Source organism: Vipera ursinii (genome assembly GCF_947247035.1).
Source record: "Vipera ursinii genome assembly, chromosome: Z".
Lineage (NCBI taxonomy): Eukaryota > Metazoa > Chordata > Lepidosauria > Squamata > Viperidae > Vipera > Vipera ursinii.
In genome coordinates, this window is record NC_139517.1 from 46,260,772 (window position 1) to 46,283,849 (window position 23,078).

General features: G+C 41.2%; 1 protein-coding gene across 1 annotated transcript in view; it reads right to left on the reverse strand.

Annotated features, from left to right (window-relative positions):
- KCNH6 (potassium voltage-gated channel subfamily H member 6) overlaps positions 1-23,078 on the reverse strand; it is a gene marked incomplete at its 5' end in the record, with an annotated part of 128,000 nt that overhangs the window by 77,812 nt on the left and 27,110 nt on the right. The window contains one exon of the mRNA XM_083378529.1: positions 15,832-16,062. Within this exon, the coding sequence (XP_083234655.1) occupies positions 15,832-16,062 (231 nt within the window). The remainder of the gene's footprint in view (positions 1-15,831; positions 16,063-23,078) is intronic.

A 23,078-nucleotide genomic window follows, 5' to 3' on the forward strand; every position in this document is an offset into this window, starting at 1 on the left:
CATACTACTGAATGCTGTTCAGTGGTAAGAGATGTAGGGTTCTGCATTAGGTAAGAAAACCCAGATACACAGATGCAAGGTAGTCAGTGCCAATTCTAGCCAGCAATATTGTGATTTTTTGGGTTCTAAAAGAGAATGAACTTGCAAAGTGTGGTAGTTGCCAAAAAAGCCAATATAATCTTAGGTTGCACCAACAGAGGTACAGTGTTGACATCACAGGAGATGATTATTTTGCTTAATAAAGCAAGATAAAAAAACATTTGAAACACTAGTATTTGAGTCACCATAATACTGTTCAAGAAATATGCTAAGAAATGAATAAAGTACAGAGAAGAGCAATAAAATTGATGACACACTAATTCTTGGCTAAATCCTATGAAGTATGGTTAAAAATGGATATGTGTTGATTAAAGAAGGGGAGGTTAAAGGGAGTAATAAAGGCAGTCTTCTAATACTTGAAGAACTGTCACAGGAAAGAGGATATAAATTATTTTCTGTGCATTTGAAGGTTAAATAAGAACCTATGGGTGGAAGCTTTACAGAGAGAGATCCAAACTTGAAATAAGGAAAAATTTCCTAACCGTGAAAGCTATTAAGTGGTGCAACCCTGGGTATTCCATCACTGGAGATTTTCAAATAGCCATTTGTCTTGTATAATGTGAAGATTTTCTTAGGAAGCCTGTTTTGAGGCATATCCACACTATCAGACTGTCCTTTTGAGTATGGGCCACAAAACTCTTTCTGGGGAATAGGAATCTTTTATTTTCCTCCAGCCCATTGCAAATGCAATCTTGCTTCATCTAAATCAGTGGCTGCCATATTGTAACTTTCTAATCCCTACTGCAGCTAGTGTTGAGAAACAATATGCTGAGCAGTGTAGTGATTACTGCTCTTGGCTGACAGTAAAATGTGACTAGAAGGAAACTTAGTAGATATATTTCCCTCTCCTCTTGTATCACTATTTTTATTTCCATGGCTGTGTGCTTGCACCATTGAGCCAGTCAGAAAAGTTTTTCATAAGAAGGTTTAGAGTTAAGCTGTCATTAGTCCAGGATAGAAGAAAGGCAGATCATTTTGGTCAGGTATCCCAAGTTACTTATTCTGAAATTTCTATTCCTCTCCTTCTTGTCTATTCTCACAGACGTTTATACTAATTTCAGTTTTGTTTAGTTACTAATTACTGAATTGTGCCCCATAAGGTCCACCTCCCCTTCTGTTCCAGTATTTTAGCAATTATTTTAGGTCATGTTTTTTATCATAGATGGCAATGGGCAAATTATTAATTGGCACCAAATGAAATACTTGTATAATTCTTCAACCTTTACATAGTCTGCGTGATCTGTTTTACTCAGAGGACATTTGCAGAAACTATTTTATTTCTGGCCTTAAAATATTATTATATCCAGAAGCCCTGTCTCTTTTCAGACCTACAAGGGCTGAAGGGCCTGAAATAAACTTTGCTCCTTTGGTTGTGTAAAAAAGAACAACCTGCTTTGCAAGGAGCACAGCTGGAGCAGGCGGAGATTAAAGAATGTTTTATAGAATGAAATGTGAAAAAAGCCAAAAAACAAATATCATGGTCAGATCCTCTTGGAAGTGTCCCTTTGGGATATCTTTTAAAAGGACAGAGCTGCTTGCTAATTAGGCTGCTGGGAAAAAAGTAAAATAGAAACAGCAAAGGATCATTTTATTTAACATCTACGTGCTGTCATAGTAAGCATATTCAATTATTAAAGTTACTACTGTCTACAAAGCACCATGGAGATCACTAATCTATGCAATGTTTAAAATATATCTGCTCCTAGATTTTTGAAAGAATTCCTAGCATCTTTTCCCATCCAATGAACTTCATGAATTTCAGTTCTTCTCATTGCTCTGTGGCTTTGTATTATTCCTAGTCATTTAGGCATGACTACTCTTGAATCATCCTGCTGTTGATCCTGCTATTCTCAACATTAATATTTCCTCCTCAATTGGATAGAGTTTTCTGTTCAGTTTCCATTGATGAAGCTTCTCTCCATCTTATGAATTCTCTTTTTACTTCTACTGCTTAAGCCTTGTTCCAGCTCTATTTGATGCTATCTCTATTACATGATAGACAAAGGAGCAGGATTTTTAAATAGAATCTTTCCCCTGCAAATGATTCGTAAATAACCTGAACATTTTTTTACAGTTGTTAAAGATTTGAAGGTCACAGACACAGATTAGCTTTTCCCAGATTTTGTCAAGTTTTATATTAAAGTCATAGCTGTCATAGTCTTTGTCTGCCACTAGGTATCTGCAACTATTTGTTTTCCAGTTTCCAAAATGAACAAATATCTTTGAAATGAGAGTCTTAACCATTAAACAATTTTAGATTTATCTAGATTTAAGTTTTAAGTTTCAGGTTTTATATTTATTTCACTTTCATATATTTTGATCCTCCATAAAAAGATTAATTCGCTGCTTCCGCTAGTATAAGGGTGGGGCAGAAATCCCCCTCCTTCTCTTTCGGAGGTATTTTGCTTCTTGGGGATCTTTTCCAGGAAATTAAATGTAAAATAGAAAAGAGAAGATCAAATTCCTCACCCAGTTTCAAGCATGCTGTTCACAGTTCTGCTGGTTAGTGTTTTTAGACTTTGGTTGCAGGTAGCTTGGGCTGGTTGATGCAATATGGCCAGCCTTTCTCCTGTTGGGTTAGAAGGCTTTCCCCAAGTTGAATGGAATGGCCACTGCCATTCCAGAATCGCTGAAGCACCCTTCTTTCTTCATTGCATCTCCGGGGCTTCTTAGACCCATTTAGGGTCCCCAGGCAGGGCAAAATTAGCCGTGGGGGTGCGGAGAATCTGCAAGCCTGCGGCCAGTCGCTACTATGCAAAACCGGAAGTCAGGAAATTAACTTTTGACTGATCTTAAACAAAGTTGCATTGCCACTTCTGATTCAACTCTGCACTGGTTTCACTACTCTGTGAAGAACACTGACTTTTTTCCCATGCTGTCACTGGGTAGGAAGGTAGTGGATTGTGCAATGAAGCAGAAGATAAAGCATTGATGCCCACAGGAAAGGTGCCCCAAAGTCATTATTAGAATGCAGATCAGAACATAATATTCCCTATTTGGAATGCCAATTCTCTCCTGTTCCTAGCACACATTTGCGTTTTCTATCCAATTTTCTCATACTCACAAAGGTTAGCTTCCTAACTATAATTCTTCCACCAAAGCTGATATTCTCCATTCATGAAGATTTCAGCCTTTCCATTCCTCCAAAGCTGCCTAAAAACTTACTGGACATCCTCAATCAAATGGAATAGGAGATCTTATAACTGATTACATGCTACTACTCCATTCATAAATATCAATGGCTATTATGGACGCCAACGGGACCAGCAGCAGACAATGCAGAAAGATCATCTGCCCTAATTGTTACAATGTTCTGCTCTGTGTAGCCCTTTCTCTCCTCACAGAGATCATTGAAACCAACAGTTCATTGGGGAAGAATAGCAGACTGTTTCTTCAGAGATGCTGGTATCATTTCCCCCCAGTAGCCTTATTTTAAAGTCATTGTAAGAATGATGAAACATTTACAACTAATATGTAAGATAATATATGTAGCTCAGAGATGAACTGAAGAATTCTTGGTGCTTTGGTTGTTTTGTTGCAGAAGTTTCATTAACCCAGTACATAACATCATTGTGAATAAGTAATAATGAAATATCTACAAGCAAACAACCAAACTCAGAAAGCACCAAGAACTTTATACAACAATTTATGATATTTTTATTTTATTTTTTCTTTCATTAAAAATAAAAGATGTAGTATGTTTTTTTAAAAATATTTTTTGGAAGTTCTGGACAACACATCAGATTCCTAATAATTTGTTTCTTCTTTGGCAGCCTTTCATGTGGAAAGGAAAAGAAAAGCACTTACTACTTACTGTTTGCAGAATAGTTCCCCTGAGAAAAGCAGAAAGGAAGATGATAGCATGTGGAATAGGTGCTTGTTGTATAATTTAAATTCTTTATCAACTTTTGAATCTAACATGCCCTATTCTAAGCTGTGTGTTCCTGGCTGCTAATAAATGTTTGGATGGGCAATGCTCTCAACAATGTTCTTGACATCCCAAATTCAGGAGATATTAAATGTTGGATAAAATTAAGTATAGCTGTTAGAATAAATTGTGCAAGTAGGAGCATTTTCCACATTTATTCTGAGTTAAAAATGTGGATATTATTGAAAGAAAACCTATTAGTTTACACATAGATCTGTTAATATGAATGAACAAGTCAAGACATGTAAATACTTATGTTTTCCAAAAAATAAGGCAATGGACAAACTTCCCATAATAATTTCATGGCTATGATTTAAATGGGTTTTATGGTTACAAGGAAAGAGTTCATGGGTAACATATGGTCCTTGGGTTGCAGCCTGTTCAGTCCTGACAAAAACATATCAGCAATGACTAGTGAATGTTTATATGCTAGAAGGTGGGTTGAATTGGATATCCAAGATCCAGAATGGAGACTTCATTGTTCTATATTTTCCATCTACTTTCTTAGCAGTTAAGTCATTGGGCTGTCTACCTGAAGATTGGCAGTTCAAGACTCAAGCATTACATGATGGGGTGAGCTCCTGTTCTTGCCTCAGCTCCTGCCATCCTAGCAGTTGGGAAGCATGTAAATACAAGTACATAAATAGCTGCCATTTTGGTAGGAAGGTAACAGTGTTCCGTGCACCTTTGGTGTATAGTCATGCCAGCCACATGATCACAGAAACATCGTTGGTCGACGCTGGCTCCCTTGGCTAGAAAAAAGAGATAGGCACCACCCCCTAGAGTTGGGCACATGTGAACAGGGGAAACCTTTACCTTTTTTTCCTTAATAGAAACAATATGGTCAGCTATCCATAATATATTAGAATATGTTTACATGCTACTCTTTATTCTACTCAGTTTATTCGAAATGCAGAATGTTTTCTTTTAGCAAAGATTCACTTAGATGTATGATGTGCTAGCTATATCCTCACATATGTAGGGAGAAATGTTTCAATAGTGAGATAACAAAGAAACAAAGCTTTGCATTTAAGTAGCCCACTTAGGTACTTCTAAACAACTCATCCTCAATGTTTTTATCTCTTCTGAAATACATTGGCAAACTATGCATGGCTTGTTCTTTTTCGCTAAATTAAATAAGCCACTGTTTCTAAACAGAAGCCCCTAACTATTTGTCCCTGGTGAGTGGTAAAAGAAAACCACAAAACAATAAACTACAGATAGGGTCTGGCAAAAGCTACCAAAACTATGAGAAAAAGATTGAATAGACTGAAGATCTGCTGTCTCATCTAATTAAACCTTGGCTGCCAATAACATAGGATCTCCCCCTGCCAATAATACTGATTATATTACTGGGATAGTTGATCACAGACTGAGGATCAAGTAGAGACAATTGTGTTCACTCTGCTAATAGGGAAAGGTTTTAAAAATAGACATGAATGCCTTCTTTGAGATGGCAGAGAAAAAGAGAAAAAGAAGGACAGGAAAGACAGTAGTAGAATGTACATCAAGTAGCAGAGTGTAGATAAAAGTAAAACTAATTGGAAAGACTGTCCTAAAAGAGTACATTTATATTCATGGGCAAATCTACAAAGGTGGGGTGGGAGAGAAAGATGCCTTAGAATGCCCTTGATTGTCACTGTCTCCCTGAAACAAATTATGTATTTTTTAATTGTGCACCTGCCTTCTCTGAACTTCTGATTTTTATTTCCATGATTGGATTGTTCCACTCTTCCAGGCTCTTCTCAGTATTAACTATTTTATTTATTTAATATTTATTTTATTTATTTATGTAGAGGCTACCCAACTTCAAATGACTCTTACACTAAATAATATGTAATAAGCAGATCACAAATATGCAAAAAGAACATGAGAGCCAAAAACAATTTATAGAGGCTTAGCAGTCGCCCTATCCCAAGGGTAAGAGACCGGTCACATTTGGAAGGATTTCAGAACTTATTAGGGTGGAATACTATCTTTCCCTCTGCTAAAATCTCATCGCAAAAGAAAACATAATTAAGTTCCTACCTGATAAACTGAAGAGTGAGTGCAGAGAAGCGGAAATGTAAATTTGGGGATTCTGGAAATCTAATTTGCTGTGCCTGTGCCTCTTTTGGGCATGGTTCTATCTGGTTGCAAACTCAGAAGTTATGTAGAGATCCAGAAAGTTGATCTTCAGCACTTCATTTCAATCTCTACTAGCAGCCTCAGCTCTGATTGGTTGTATTACTTGCAACAGCCCTCTCCCCATTGACAAAAGCTAATTCTAAGTAACCAGAACATGTTTAGTCCTCTGGCACAAATGACTTGGTACTTGCAATTGCTTCTGAATTTGTAAGCTATAACAGAGCCAATTGGATACAGGTACTGACATTGTCTCTCATCCTAACCAACCTTCCAGAATTGTTTTTGAGGGAAAAATAACAGTCAGGAGTATTGTGTAAGATGCCTTGAGTAATATAGAATAAAGATAGGACATAATCTAATAATAAATCAGTGTAATAAATCACTTTACAAGTGAGTTTTTCCTATTAGAATGCAATTATTTGAACATTTTATAGGCATTATTCACGATAAGCCTTTTATATTTCTTTTTATCTAATTCTGCTTTATATTTTAATGATTAGCAACATTTCATTGTAGACTTTACTTTCATGATGTTGTCTGGGCAAGAGAAATATCAATTGCAGAGGTATGTTCTGCTAAGACATAGTTTTGTGCTTCTGTTTTTGCTGCCTTAAATAGAATATGTTTGGTTATATTAGGGTTTCTTTCAGGATGATGAACTCCCAACTATCCTTACTTTTAACTATGTAGGTTGGAATGGTGGCAGCTATAATTTCTTCAACCCTGAGCTATGCCATTGGCAAACAACCTAGGCCTCAGAAAACTTGGAATTCTGCTATCATGAGCCTTGGTGGAGCAGTGGGCTAATGCCTCCTTAAGTAACACCAGCTGCCTGCAATTAGTGCAGGTTCGCATCCCACCAGGCTCAAGGTTGACTCAGCCTTCCATCCTTCCGAGGTAGGTAAAATGAGGACCCAGATTGTTGGGGGCAATAAGCTGACTTTGTAATAATGCCGCTGGGGGGGGGGGGGCGAAAGCCCTAATAAGCAGGCATATACATAGAATGAAGGCTATTGCTAAGCACATTGGTTTGTGCTTAAATTGTAAGCCGCCCTGAGTCTTCGGAGAAGGGCGGGATATAAATGGGATTAAAATAAAGAAATGAAATAAATAAATAAATGTAATGACCAACAATGTAAAATCAAGTCAGCACATTGCCTCTGGAAATTATAAACCTGCTTTGACTTCTGTTTTGCAGTTGATTATCATGGTCTAGTAGTGATAAACAGATATTACACTGAAAAGATATCTATTGCTAATATTTGCCAGATTCCTCAGGATTGGTGCCAGGAAGTGTGATGACTGGGCTCCTATGGAAAGAGAAACTTCAGGCTGGAAGACTCATGTTACTCTGAAAGGCAAAATGCTCAGGAGCAGTAAGTAGTATGAAAGCAGTAAGTTGTATCTTTAGTATTATTATCCCTTTCTACTCTTTTATGTGGGTATGAATGATATAACAAAGAATCTGAAAATATCAAAGGATTATGACCAATGTTTAGGACCTAATTCCAAGCATAAACCCAAAGACAACCAGTCAAACAATGAAGTGGGGAGTGCTGGGAAGGAAGGGTTCATAAAACAGGGAGTGCTGGGAAGGAAGGGGATACAAAACAGGAGATGTAGCCATAAAGGGCCCAGGTAGCCTAAACACTAATGTCAAAGTTTGAGGAACAAACAGGATGAATGTGAAATACTGTACATGAGGACAGTATGATATATTTGCCATTACTGAAGGTTGGTCACATGAAACTAATGAGTGGAATGCACTTCTGGAAGAATATGAAAAGTTAAAAAAATAGACCTAACAAAAGAGGAGATAGAGTTGTATTATATTAAGAAATCACTACACCTCTACAGAAATGTGTAAAACCAAGGGTTAAAGCCTCTTTGAATGCATGTGGATTAATATAAAAAGGAAAAAAAAAAGAATGTCAATATACTACAAGCCACCCAACCAGGCAGACGAAATCGATGGACCGTTTGCTAATCAGTTAGTTAAGGTGTGCAGGAAACTCACCACCATGGTAATAGGGAACTACCCTGATATTAACTGGGAGACAAACTGTATATCAAGTGGGAGATCAAACAGGTTCTTACAAACCTAGTTGACAACTTTGTCATCCAAAAGGTAGAGGAGGGAACAAGAGGATCAGCTCTGCTAGACTTATAATTCTTACTAACAGTGTTGAAATTATATAGGGGATTGAGGTTTGGGGGAGAGTGACTCTGTTATACTGGAATTCAACATAATGCAGGTACAAGTAATTGAATAAGAGAGGTGACTTCAGCAAACTAAGAGTTTAGAAGGGATTCCATGGATGGAAATCCTAAAGGGAAAAACAAATCAAGATGCTCTGAAAAATCTGAAAAATTAGATTTATAAAAGCCCAATTTAACACAATACCACAGAGAAAGAAAAACAAGAGACTCCAGATGAACTAAGGCTTGAAGCCAAAATGAAATATAACAAAAAGGGCTTCTTTCAACATGTAAAAAACAAAAAAGTGAAGGAAATGATTGGTCCATTAGTGAGGGAAAGTGGCAAGAAGGTGACAAGCAATAGGGAGAAAGCATAACTATTTAACTCATATTTTGCATCTGTCTTTACACAGAGGGGAAGAACAATACCAACTTATCAAAAACAGTGCCATAAAAACAGAATAAAAACACAAGTTAAGATAGGCAAGAACATGGTAAGTGAGCACCTGTCCAGCCCAGATGAGTTCAAATCATCGGGACCAGAAGGATTACACCCCAAGGTTCTCAAGGAACTGGCAGATGTGATCTCAGAACCACTGAACTACATTTTTCAAAGATCCTGGAGCACTGGGGAACTACCAGAGGACTGGAAAAGAGCTGATGTAGTTCCCATCTTCAAAAAAGAGAAAAAAATAGATCTACGAAACTACAGACCTATCAGCCTGACATCCATACCTGGGAGGATTCTGGAAAAGTTAATCAAACAATGAATCAGTGAACACCTAGAGGCAAACAAAATCATTACTAAAAGCCAACATGAGTTTGTCAAAAACAGATCATGCCAGACAAATCTTATTGCATTTTTTTACCAAGTGACAAAATTAGTGGCCCAGAGGAATGCTGTGGATATAATTTACTTGGACTTCAGTAAGGCATTTGATAAAGTAGATCACAAATTACTACTTGATAAGATAGAAAAATGTGGGCTAGACAGCATCACTACCAGATGGATTCATAGCTGGCTGACCGGCCATACTCAGCATATGGTTCTTAATGGAACTGTATCTATATGGAGGGAAGCTGTGTACTGGGGTGCCCCAGGGCTTTGTTCTGGGCCCAGTACTCTTTAACATCTTCATCAACGATTTGGACGAGGGGATAGACAACACCAAGCTGGCAGGAATAGCCAATACTCCAGAAGATACGCTTAAGATACAGGAGGATACAGGAGGATCTGGACAGACTTGAACACTGGGCACTATCTAACAAAATGAAATTCAGTGGTGAAAAAAGTAAGGTTCTACATTTACGCAAGAAAAACCAAATGTACAGGTATAGTATAGGGGGTACCTTGCTCAATAGTAGTAACTGTGAGAGGGATCTCAGAGTCCTAGTGGACAATCACTTAAATATGAACCAGCAGTGTGCTGCAGCTGCCAAAAAAGCCAACACAGTGCTAGGCTGTATTAACAGAGGAATAGAATTAAGGTCACATGAAGTATTAATACCACTTTACAATGCCTTGGTAAGGCCACACTTGGAATACTGCACCTAGTTTTGGTCACCATGATGTAAAAAAGATGTTGAGACTCTAGAAAGAGTACAGAGAAGAGCAACAAAGATGATTAGGGGACTGGAGGCTAAAACATATAAGGAACGGTTGCTGAAATTGTATGTGTAGTTTAATGAAGAGAAGGGTGAGGGGTGACATGATAGCAGTGTTTCAATATCTCAGAGGCTGCCACAAAGAAGAGGGAGTCAAGCTATTCTCCAAAGCGCCTGAAGGCAGGACAAGAAGCAACGGATGGAAACTAATCAAGGAGAGAAGCAACCTAGAACTAAGGAGAAACTTCCTGACAGTTAGAACAATTAATCAGTGGAACAACCAGCCTCCAGAAGCAGTGAATGCTCCAACACTGGAAGTCTTTAAGAAAAGGTTGGACAGCCATTTGTCTGAAATGGTATAGGGTTTCCTGCCTGAGCAGGGGGTTGGACTAGATGACCTCCAAGGTCCCTTCCAAACTATTATTATTATTATTATTATTATTATTATTATTATTATTATTATTATTATTATTATTATTATTATTATTATTCAGCATATTTGCATAAAGAACTCTCTAGCAAACTGAGAAAATAAAAGGACAAGTATAAAGCAGAATACCAGCAAATAGGCTGAATCTGCAAGGACAAAGTCATGAAAGCTAAGGTTCAGAATGAACTGAGACTTGCAGCAGATGCCAAAAATAATTCTAAAAGGATTTTTTTCAGCATGAAAGAAACAAGAAAAAAGTCAGGGCGATGATCAGTGAAAAAGATGACAAAGAGGTGATGAGTAACAGGAAGAAAGCAGAATAGCTTAATTCATTCTTTCCATCTATTTTCACACAAAAGGAAAAAAACAGCCCAACCCACAAAATCAGCACCATAGAAGAGAGAACAGGAATACAAAATAGGCAAAAAATGACAAGAGATCATCTATCCACTCAAGAAAAGTTCAAATTGTCAGGACAGATGAATTACATCCCAGGGTTCTGAAGGAGCTGTGATGTTAATTGATCTCAAAACCATTGAATCATATCTTTCAAAGATCCTGAAGCGTAGGAGACCTACCAGAGGACTGGAAAAGACCTGATGTGATTCCAATTTACAAAAAAAGGGGGGGCGAGTGGACCCAGGAAATTACAGATGGACCTCTGGGAAGATCCTGGAAAAGAAAAGCAGAGTTTTTGTGAGCACCTACCAACAAAAAAATAATAAATGCCAGCATAGGTATATTAAAAACAGTTCATGCCAGTTAAAACTTATTGCCTTGTTTGACAAAATAACTAAATTAGTGAATAAGGGAAACACTGTGGATATAATTTACTTAATATTTATTTATTTGTTTGTTTATAAATTAAATACTAAAGCATTTGACAAAGTAGAACACTGCCTATTTCTTGGTAAGATAGAACAATGTGGGATAGGTAGTACCACCACCAGATGAATTCACAACTGGCTGACCAACCAGTGGGTAGCCCGCAATAGAATTACATCTACACAGAGGGAAACATGCAGTGGGGTAGCTCAAGGTTCTGTCTTAGACCCGGTAGTCTTCAACATCTTCATAAATGATTTAGATGAGGCGATAAAAGAGGAATTCATCAAATTTCAGATGACACCAAGCTGGTGGGAATAGATGGTAGATTCAAGATTGTGAAGACCTTGACAGATTTGAACATTGAGCCCTATCTAATAAAATAAAATTGAGTGGTGAGAAACATAAGGTCCTACACAGGGCTTTTTTTTTTCTAAAAAAAAAAGGTGCCGGAACTCTCATCTTGTTATTTATTCATATAATTTTATTTATATATTTATTTATATAATTAAACAATTATATATTCAATTCTTAGCATACATTTTGTTCCATATATAAATATAAAAGCATGATAGGCTCTGTATTTGTACGATGGCCGATTATCTCATTGTGCAGAAATGTGGATAACTACAAACAGAAGTTGCAACCCCTCTCCTTTTCACTGCATGGGAGTTCAGACCTGCGATGAACTGGGCTGATAGATCTAGAATCTCATATAATTATTTAGTGACAGCAGTCTATTTTAGAACTCTGTAATAATATCAGACACAGGTATCTGATATGCTGTCCAATTCAAAGATTAGTTGTGGATTCAAAGAAATAAGAAATACTGTCAGACTATCTATATGGATTCTTTACTGACCCAGATCTGTGTATTTGCATAGTGTGTTTTATCAGTAACTCTGATCACAAGGAAGGAGATGCATGATTCTGCCTCCTGGCCAAGGATTTAGTTTATGAAAAATGAGCATCTGTAAACTCTAGTCTGGCTCTTAAGGCTCCACTCCATGTGGCTTGGATTTCTGTGTTAGATGGCTGCATTTCAGACACCCTTCAATAATCTGATTGATACAGGCCATAAAATTAGAAACTGAACACTCCAGAAGGTAGAGGTCAACCAGTAATTTATTGTAATCTAATGTGCTGGGCAGCAGCTCTTTGTGGTCAAGTAGCAGGCTGTGTGAGGAAAGGAAGGGTGGGACGATGGAAAGGGATCAACCTGCACTGCTGAGCAAGGCAAGAACTACCCTATTTTTCGGACCATAAGATGCACCTGACCATAAGACACACCAAGTTTTTAGAGCAGGAAAACAAGAAAAAAAGTATTCTGAACCAAATAGTACCGGTATATTAAAACAGGGCTTTTCAACCTTTTCATCCATTGCACCACTTTTAGGACAAGGCAATGTCCGAGTACCACCAGTCGCCCAGTGACTGTTCAGTTACGACGGCACTGAAAAAAGTGACTTATGACCATTTTTCACACTTATGACCGTTGCAGCATCCCCAGGGTCATGTGATTTACATTTGGATGCTTGGCAATCGATTCATATTTATGATGGTCACATTGTTCCAGGGTCATGTGATTGCCTTTTGCAACCTTCTGACAAGCAAAGTTAGTGGGGAAACCAGATTCACTTAACAATCATGTTACTAATTTAATTTCTCTCTCTCCCCTTCTCTTTCTCTCCCTCTCTCTCCCTCCCTCTTTCTTTCTCTCTCCTCTCTGTCCCTCTTTCTCTCTCTCTCCCTATTTTTCTCTTTCCCTCTATTTCTCCCTCTTTCTATCTCCATTTCCCTCCCTTTCTTTCTCCTTCTCTCTCTCCCTTTCTCTCCCTATTTTTCTTTCCCTCTATTTCTCCCTTTCTCTCCCTCTATTTCCCTCCCTCTTCCTTTCTCCTTGTCTCTCTCTCCCTTTCTTTCTCCTTCTCTCTCCCTCCCTTTCTCCTTCTCTCTCTCTCCTTCTCTCTCTATTTCTCTCTCTCCCTCCCTCTCCCATTGTCCCTTCCTTCTTTCATTCCTTCCTTTCTTCCTTCCCTCCCTCTTTGTCCTTCCCTCTCCACATTAGAGCAATACCTGCGGAGGCGGCCCTGCGGCCCGGCTTTCTCTTGCAGAAAGCAAGCTAAAACAGAGCAAGGGAGATCAGCGAATCGGCTGATCTCGTGCTCCTGCAATCTCCCTCACTCGGTTTCAGCTTCCCTTGCTACAAGAGAAAGCAGGCTGAAACGAGGGAGATTGCAGCAGCGCCAGATCAGCCGATTTGCATTCCTGGCAATCTCCCTCACTCCGTTTCAGCCTGCTTTCTCTTGTAGCAAGGGATCGTGCAAGAGCAGCTCCGACTGCACAACTCAGAGCTCTCCAAGCGGCTGAGCGCTGCTTCGCATCGCCTCGACGCCGCCCAAGGGCTGCTTTTGGGCGGTGTCGAGGTGCTGCCAAGCAGCACTCAGCCGCTTGCAGAGCTCTGAGTTGTGCAGCCGGAGCTGCTCTTGCGTGATCTGCCGCTGCTGCGCGCACAACCAGACATGATGGCGTTCCATGGGCCGCCCGCTTCACCTCCGACTGGGCTGTCCAGGGTGGCGGCGAGAACAACCCACCGCTCAGAGGCTGGCGGGCGCCTCCAGGGTGTAGAAGCCCGCAAACATCTTCCCAGATTACAAATAGCAGCCGGGGCAGAAGAGCCGGGGCAGCCAGGAGCCTGGCGGACACTCCTCCACTTGCCTGCCGGGGCCATCGCTGCCTCCTGGATGGAGCCCGCCTGCGCCGGCTAGGCCAACACACTCCACGATACCGCCGGCTGGGCGGGGCCGGCCCTGGGCAGCGGCTGCATGATGGGGGCTGTGGCGGCGCCCTGCAGCAGCCTGGTCTACAGCAAGCCAAGCCCCTTGCCTTCCCCACCATGCCAAGGAAGCTGGACACCCGCTGGGGGACGTCCTGGACATTGTGGCTATTTATGGGCTGCAGGACTGCGAGGTGTCTGACACAGACACCCCAGGCTGCCTCCCTGAGCTCCCTCCCCAGCCCCTGGGGTTCAGCTGCGCTGCCCATTTGGTCTCCCTCTAGCAACAATGCCAGCTGCAGCTCCGTGTCTGGGTTTCATCACACAAGGAAGGCACAGCCGGGAAAAACCAACGTGGATATGGTTCAGAGACACACGCTAACTACCCCCCAGGTCCAGCACCGGGTAGGCCACCATCTGGCTGACAGGTGAGCATAAGGAAGAAGTGCACATGCACTCTGCAAAACCCACCTCCCACTCCTTGTCCTTTCTTATTTACCCAGTTGAGATGGTGCAAAGTTCCTGACAACTAGCCTTCGCTGCAGACAACTTCTTTGTGCAAAGTTTGCTGGCCTGGTTTTTTGGCGGGCTCAGCAGCAATTGGCTTTCAAAATCCAATAGAGCTCCCTCTATTGGATTTTGAAAGCCAATAGGAATTGCTACACAGCTTGTTGAAAAGGGTTTTTTTTCCCCAAAAAGGTGCCGGAACGCCGTTCTGAGCGTTCTATGAGAAAAAAAGCCCTGGTCCTACACATAGGCAAGAAAAAACAAACAAACAGATATAGGATAGGTGGTATCTGGCTCAATAGTAGCAATTGTGAGACAGATCTAGATGTCTTAGTAGAGCCAGAGTTAGATATGAGCTAGCAGTGCACTGCAATTGCCAAAAAAAGCTAATGCAGTCCTAGGTTGCATCAACAGAGGGATAATTTCATGTAAAACTATAACCTATTCTCCAAAGCACCGAGGGCAAGAGAAGAAGTAACAGATGGAAGCTTATCAAAGAGTCCAAGCTAGAATTAGGTGGAATTTCCTGTTGGTGAGAACAATTAATCAGTGGAATGGCTTGCCTCCAGAAGCTGCAGATTCTGTATCACAGGAGATTTTTAAGAGATTGGACATTATTCTGGAATAAGGTCTCCTTCCTTGAGCAATGGGTTGCACTAGAACACTTCTGAAATCCCTTTCAGTCCTATGATTCTGTGCTCTATGTTTAGGTGCATTTCAGCAATAAAGAGTGAGGTATTAAGTCAGTTGCAAATTACTCAACTGACTAGTGCAAAATATTAATCTTGCTGGTGCAAAATATTAGATTCATTACTAGTATCAGGAGGCAGGAACTTTGAAAATAACTGTGGAACTAAGCTAGAAGTCAAGTGACTGGTCAAGATTTATAATATTCTTGTACCTAAACTATGGACACAATTGATTCATTTGCAAGGATGTTTTTTTCATCTTCTGATTTTGGACTTCACATTTCCTCTTAGCTTAAAAGCGGGTAGGAGATAAGTGATCTGGAGGCTATTTAAGTTATTAAAAACAGACATAACTGCATAGTAAAATCATTATTCCTATATATAAGGCATTGCTGTTTGCCATAATTTAGAGACCTCTGTAAAGTAATCATCTTCGTTTTGAATTTTCAATACTGGCTTTCAAGCCATATTTATTTCATACAGTAATATCTGCCTCTGTGTTCATTGGATATTTATGTAGTGGTATTGTTCGCTTAATATTACAGTCCTGTCCAGACCATATAATACTACCCAAATATTTGAATCCTAAAAAAGAAAATGGCAAGTACCTGGGACTAGAAAATAAAGAAATGTTATGAATGCTTACTGTCTTTCCTGTAGTAGAGGATCTCCAGTTTACATTCCTCAGATCCAAGCAATGCTTGTCCCAGCTGCGCAATGGAGTTGGGTGTGGTGTCAGGCCCAGTGAGGAAATTGCAGCTGCAAGGCCTTTGCATAACTTCTACCCGAGAGTAGCCAAACATCTCACAGAAACCATCATTGCAGTAAATGATAGCATAATTCTCCATCTGGGCATTAGCAATAATAAACTTGCGATCTAAGGAGGAAAATGGGAGAAAATGCCAAAGATTACCATTAAACTGTTAACCAAACCAGAATAAAAGGGTTGAAGGGGACAAATAGCAATTTATATCAACCTACTTCATGGAACAAAAATAACCTACATACCTATTTACCAAGTCTGTAGAATGAACCAATGTTATTGCACAGGTATGATCGTAAGATGTTAATGGAAGGTGCATGAACTAAGGTGTTCCTTCTCTCTTCTCATCGTATTACCCAAAATTACGTACCTTTTGAGAATCTTCTTGCCATGTTCTTTCTTTCTTTTTTTAGGTAGCTCGAGTCCAACTGCCTTTTTAAAATTTAAAATTTGCATTCTGCTTTTAAAAAAATATTCAAACCTGAATTATGTCAATTACTTTGGAAGCTTAGTCCATGGATTAATTTCCCCTAACATGTTGATTCAATACTTAAAGTCTTAACTTAGGAACAAGGTCAAAGTAGAAATTAATTTTTTTAAACAAATAATTTCTCATTAAAATTTACAGACACATTCATATGTTTCACCTAATGTACAAATTGTATACACGTTTCCTTTTTATATACTCTAAATTGTTGAGTATATTCTTCAGTTGGATATTGCATCATAAAATCAGGAAGCTATAGTTTCCACAAAGAACTACATTTCAGTTGTAGTTTCAAGCAATTAAACAAATTTGTCATATTCTCTGCCTTATCTTAAATGTTATGTAAAACATTACTCCAAAATATTGATTTTGATTAATCGATTTTGATTAATCAATAAAATTGATTAGAAAGTAAATACAGTACTATTAAATACAATATTATTGTTTGTAACTTTTTTTCTGACTACAATTCTGATGTATTTTCTTAGGTTGTTGATTTTGTGCTTCTACTTTTCTTGTTCATTTATGGCTGAACAATAATATCGATCTGATTGCCACTATTGTTCCTTTTATTTATTAGCTTATTATATTTATTACATGTAGTCCTCGACTTACAATCATATGTTTAATGACGGTTCAAAGTTACAACAGCCTTGAAAAATGTTACTTACAATATGTATTTGCATGGCAGTTGTACCACCCCTGCAGCCATGTGATTATAATTTAGGAACTTGGCAATTGAGTTGCATTTACAACTGGTTGCAATGTTCTATGGTCATGCAATCATGATTTGTAAACTTTTTACTTATTTCTGGCAATGCAAGCCCATTGGAGAAGCTGGATTCATTTAATAATCATGGTGATTCACTAAATAATCACCATAAAATCTGCCATAAAATTGGTGCTAATTCGACTTCTAATCACAATGACTTGCAATGGAAATTCCAGGTCCAATGGTGTTATAAGTCGAGCACTATATATTAGGTTCTCTGATTATAAGCTTGCAATGATGATGATTTAATAAGCTATACAAAACAGGAAAATCTTTCAAGCTCAAACGTGACCAAACCAAAAGAACCTGAGCTTTAACTATAACAGGTATGAGTAACATTTATGTCATGAAGTCTTACATGCAGCATTTCCTGGTGAATTCACAGATGCACATAGACATTCATTCAGTTAGCAATGACTCCTCCCCTATTGACTTTCAGCCTTGATGTCATGCCAAATTGGCCATCAGTCTTCCCAACTGAGATTGCAAAATTAATCACACAACTTAAAAACTTTAACTTAAAAACTTCTGTTGAGTGTGGATTGATATGGGCCAATTTTGGCATTGTTTACTCATATAGATTCTCCCCTTCAAGCAGCAATAGATTGGAACAGCTTTCTGATAATCTCAGGAACAAAATGGGACATAGGAAGGGTTTGAAAAATTATTTAATCAATTATCTTGAAAAGTGCAATCAATAAACTCTATGCCACATCTTGGTTACCTGACTGGTATAGAAAAATATACTGTGAAATAGTAATTTTTAAAAAATCTCTTTAAAAATGTTTTTACATCATTTTACATCATTTAATAGAAAATTAAATGATACTGTCAGGACCCACCCCAATCCACGTCTTAGGAAAACAAAAACTCTTGGAGTCAGCTCTAGTCCAAAAGGAATTTTTACTAGGACATGTTTGGTTGTGGAAATACAAGACAGGACCTGGTATTGTTTTACAGATTGAAAGTTTATAAAGAGTTCCTGGTTCAACCCCCCTTCCCTCAACCCCATTTGGTCAGTCCCCCATCATTTACTTTGTGTCATCGCTTTTGTGGGAAAAAGGGAACTTTGGATCTTTATGGTTATTGCCTTCTTCCTTTACAGATTCAAATAGAGACACAGGCCAGATGCCTTCTTCCTTAACCCTCCCCTTTGTTCCCCCAGTTCAAAAGGTTTCCCTTGGTCTTTGAAATAACCTAAGGCAGGCTGAATCCACATCCGCTCCTCCTTCCTTGGGAGATGGCAGAATCCGGGGGTGGGGGATAATGTTTTAAACATACATTTATGAATGTGATATAAATGGATTCTGACAGATACTCTCTGAATTTGGTTGTTTGCTTGCAAACATTTCATTACCTGACTAGGCAATCTCATCAGTGCTAGTGAGTGAGGGGTTTGCTCACTTGCTTAAATTTCAACAGATCTGTATTAGTGCAGCCTCCAAGCATTGGCCTCCTGGAATGAATAGTACAGTAAGGACGGGTCCCCATCCCCCAGGCTGCAGCTCAGTGCCAGGCTGTGGCCTGTTCGGAACTAGACTGCAGAAGTGGTGGGCAAGCATGTGTGTGCACACGCATATGGAACTGCATTTGTGAAAATGGCGTGGCGAGTGCAAAACCATCCACTCTTCCCCCTCCCCTGTTGCCACTACCACTTCCACTGGTCCGCTGTGCTGGAAAGGTTAGAGACCTATGACTATTAGTGCTCAGGCCCATTGGCTTTTAAATGGAAATAATAGCAGCCATTAGAATCTTTAGAACCAAGAAATTAGTTATCAGCTGTTGCATGGTGCAGATTTTTGCTTCATCACAACCCAAATCCCATTGGATGTTCACTCCAAAATTGTTCTGAGTATCCAAGAATAGCTCCAGCTACCTGATAAGGCTGGAATCTGAGTTAATTTCTTTTGAAACTTGTATGCGATTCTGTTATCTGAAATTCTGGATTAAATTACACTTCTTTGATCATACCTTGCCCCCTTGATTTTATAAGGGGGAGATCCTGCTATTACAGTTTTTCTGTTAACTATTTGATCACTCCTAGCCCAGGTTAAATTTGAAGCAAAGCACTCTTGATATAGGTATTCAGCAGGACTTGTCCCTGCTTGTTATGCCATGCTACACCTTGGTATGCTGTCTTTAGGATATTATCTTCTCATGTAAAAAGCTTAGCAAACATCCTTTGTCCATCTCACAGGGCAGCTTTTACCCTAACTTGATATAAGGCCAGAAGATTTCACAATGTTCCAGTTCAAGAATGTCTTTGCCTATGCCTCTGGAGGACACATAAATTGTTTTACATGTCTTTTGGTAACGCTGCTTTTACAGGAGAAGGCCATTGAATTAATAATTCTTTTCTGACTCATGGTCATGCAAGATTGGCTGAGGAGAACACTTGCTTCCATTTAGCTGACAGCTCAATAAATATATCCAAAAGGATAGCCAAATTACTAGCAATCTCTGTTACTGTGGGACCATTAATTGTACAGCAGTCTTGTTAATTTGTTTTCCCTAAGCAGATTTGTATTTATTTACTTTTAATGCTTTTTACTTATCTTCCTGATTGATTTAATACATGTAGTGGTTTACTTCTGTGCCTTGTCCTCTGACCATAAATTTGATTTAAAGACCATTCCAATATTAAAAAATTATAATTTCTGTTTCCCCTCCACTTTATCTGAATACACTGGAGTTTACTGTATTATAATATGTTTGATATTTTAGTCAGTTTGATCTAATGATTAAAACTGGAGACCCTGAGTTTAAATCCAGCCTTAGCTAGGAAAGCCAGCTGGGTGACTTTGGACCAGTCACTTAGCCCAGCCCACCATGTAATGTAGTGGGTCCGACGCAAGGAAGAGACGCCAGCCGGAGTACGAGTTCAGCTCTTTATTTGGGGGGGAGTTCGTACTGAAGAACAAGGGCTACCTGGCCTCCTTATATACCTGGTCAGGTAGGCGGCTGGTCAATGGGGTTGGCCCTAGGTTTCCTGCCAAAACTGGGTTTCCCACTGAAACCGTCCAGGCCAATGCCCCCTGGTGGCTGCTGCTATGCAGATGCCTGCACCTGGATACATAACACCCCTCCCCCCTTAGAGAAGAACCTCCTATAACTATAACACACATAACTATGTACAATGCATGCATAATGTATACGATGTATTGGGGTCACTTGCACATATAGTCTGCTAGGTACGCAGGTGTCCTGTGGGGTCTGGTGGACTGTCTGGGCGTGGCTTCTCCCTGGCCCCGCCTCTCTGTCTTGCGGTGCTCTTGCGCTGGGTTAAGCCCAGTTGCCAGGTTCCTGCCACCGATGATGCCCTGCTGTTGCTGCAGGGCTGGCTGTAGGAAGCCGTCTTCCTCAGGTTCAGGGTCCGTGTGGTTCCTGGTTGGTCTGGCCTCTTCTGGGGTATCATTGTCAGGTTGGGCATGTGTGGTGCACTCAGGGACCCTTCCTCTGAGCTGGTCAATATGACGCCTGATGTGTTGATCCCCCTCCACCCCTACGATGTAGGATAGAGGCCCCGTTTTGTCAACCACTGTCCCCGGAATCCATGTGTGTCCTGCCCCGTAATTCCTTGCCGAAACCAGGTCCCCCACGTTGAGTACCCTGTGTGATGCAGGCCTGTCTGTCTTTGCTGCCACCCGGTCAGGGTGCAAACGGTCAAGCTTGGTGATGAGGCGCCATCCCCATCATAGTTCTGCTGGGCTCTTCCCGGTGGCCACGCAAGGTGTGGTGTGTTGGGTGAGCAGGAATTTTGCCAGTCTGTGATGCCAGTCCCCGCTGATGATGTGCCGGAGTGCGTCCTTGGTCGTCCTTACCATCCGTTCAGCTTGCCCGTTAGTCGATGGCTGGAAGGGCGCAGAGGTGGCATGTCTAATCCAATTTGCCTTCAAGAACGCCTGGAAATCATTAGCGGTAAACTGAGGCCCGTTATCAGATACAATTACGTCGGGGAGGCCGTGTGTGGCAAAGAGGGCTCTGCGCACCTGGATGTCCTTGCCAGGGTCATGTTGGGAACAGGGACTACCTCCAGCCACTTAGAGTGGCTGTCCACTACCACTAAGAACAGTTGGCCCTGGAAAGGCCCCGCATAGTCGATGTGAATGCGGGACCAGGGTGTGTGTGTGTGGCCTCCCACCTGTGTACTGGGGCATGTGGCATTTCTGGCCTGGATCTCTGACATGTGTAGCAGGCCTTGACCCATTCCTCAATGTCCTTGTCCAGCCCTGCCCACCAGAGGTAGCTTCTGGCCAGTGCCTTCATCCTAACCACACCCGGATGTCCCTCATGTAAGGATTCCAGTACCCTGGCCCGGACTGCTGTGGGAATGATGACCCTGCTTCCCCAAAGGAGGCAACCCCGGTGCGTGGAGAGCTCGTGTCGCCTGGCGAAGTAGGCCTGGAATTCAGGCCCCAGGGACTTGTCTTGCCACCCCATGCAAACCCATGAGTGTACCCTGCTCATGATGTTGTCAGAGGCTGTGCTGGTTGCAATGTCCTTGGCATGTACTGGGCATTCAGGTAGTTCCTGCAGAGCTAGGATCTGTGTTGCTGGGGCCGGGTCTGGTTCAGTGGTGTCTATGGGTAGCCTACTTAGACCGTCTGCATGGCCCATCTCCTTCCCTGGCTTGTGCACCAGCTTGCAATTGTAAGCTGCAAGGAAGATGGACCACCAGAGCATTCTGGGAGATAGAATTTGGGGTGTCTGCTTGTCCGTTGTGAACAGGCCTAGGAGTGGTTTGTGGTCTGTGTAGACAGTGAACTCCCTGCCATACAGATAATCGTGGAACTTCTTAATTCCTACCACGATTGCCAGGGCTTTCCTATCTATTTGGGCATAGTTCCTCTCTGCTCCAGACAGCGTCCTGGAATAGTAGGCTATGGGAATTTGAGCCTCATTAGGCTTGAGGTGACTTAGTACTGCGCCCACGCCATAAGGGGATGCATCGCACGCGATGCATATGGGCTTTGTTTCGATGAAGGGTGTTACTGTGGACTTGTCAGACAGTAGCGCTTTTAAAGCTCTGAAACTTTGATCATGGACGGAAGTCCAGACCCATGCTGCCTTCTTGTCCAATAACCTGTGCAGTGGTTCTGCAATGGCTGCCTTGTGGGGCAGGAAGGTGTGATAGAAGTTGAGCAGGCCCAGGAATGCCTGTAGCTCTGCCTTGTTCTTGGGTGGGGGTGCCAGTTTGATTGCCCTTACCTTGGACTCTGTGGGGTGGATCCCCTTGGCATCTACCCTGAATCCCAGGAACTCCGTGGAAGGGACACCAATGCTGCACTTTTCCCTCTTTAGTTTGAGGCCAGCACTGCGCAGCCTGGATAGTACCTCCCTCAGCAATCAGGACGTCATCAAAATAAGGGCAGACTCCTAGGATGCCCCTGAGCGTTTTCTCCATGATTTCCTGGAAGATGCCTGGAGCTACGCTGATCCCAAACTGCAGCCTGTTTACCCTGAACGCTCCCCTGTGTGTCACTATTGTCTGAGTGTCAGCTGTTGCCCTGGTAACTGTGAGTTGCTGGTACACCTGCGCAAGATCGAGCCTTGCAAAGATGGTGCCGCCTTGGAGAGAAGCAAGAACATGGCTGACCGTGGGGACCGGGTAAGCATGCGGGGTTAGGGCGTGGTTCACCGAACACTTGTTGTCGGCGCAGATCCTCACCTCCCCGTTGGCCTTAAGTGGGGTGACTATTGGGGTCTCCCACTCTCCCCCGTCTACGGGCTCTAAGATTCCCTGGGCCACCAGCTTGTCCAGTTCGCACTCGATCTTGTGCTTGAGCGCGAAGGGGACTCGCCGCGGCCTGACCCTAATGGGGGAAATGTTTGGGTTTAACTTGAAGGAGATGGGGGGGCCTGTGTACCTAC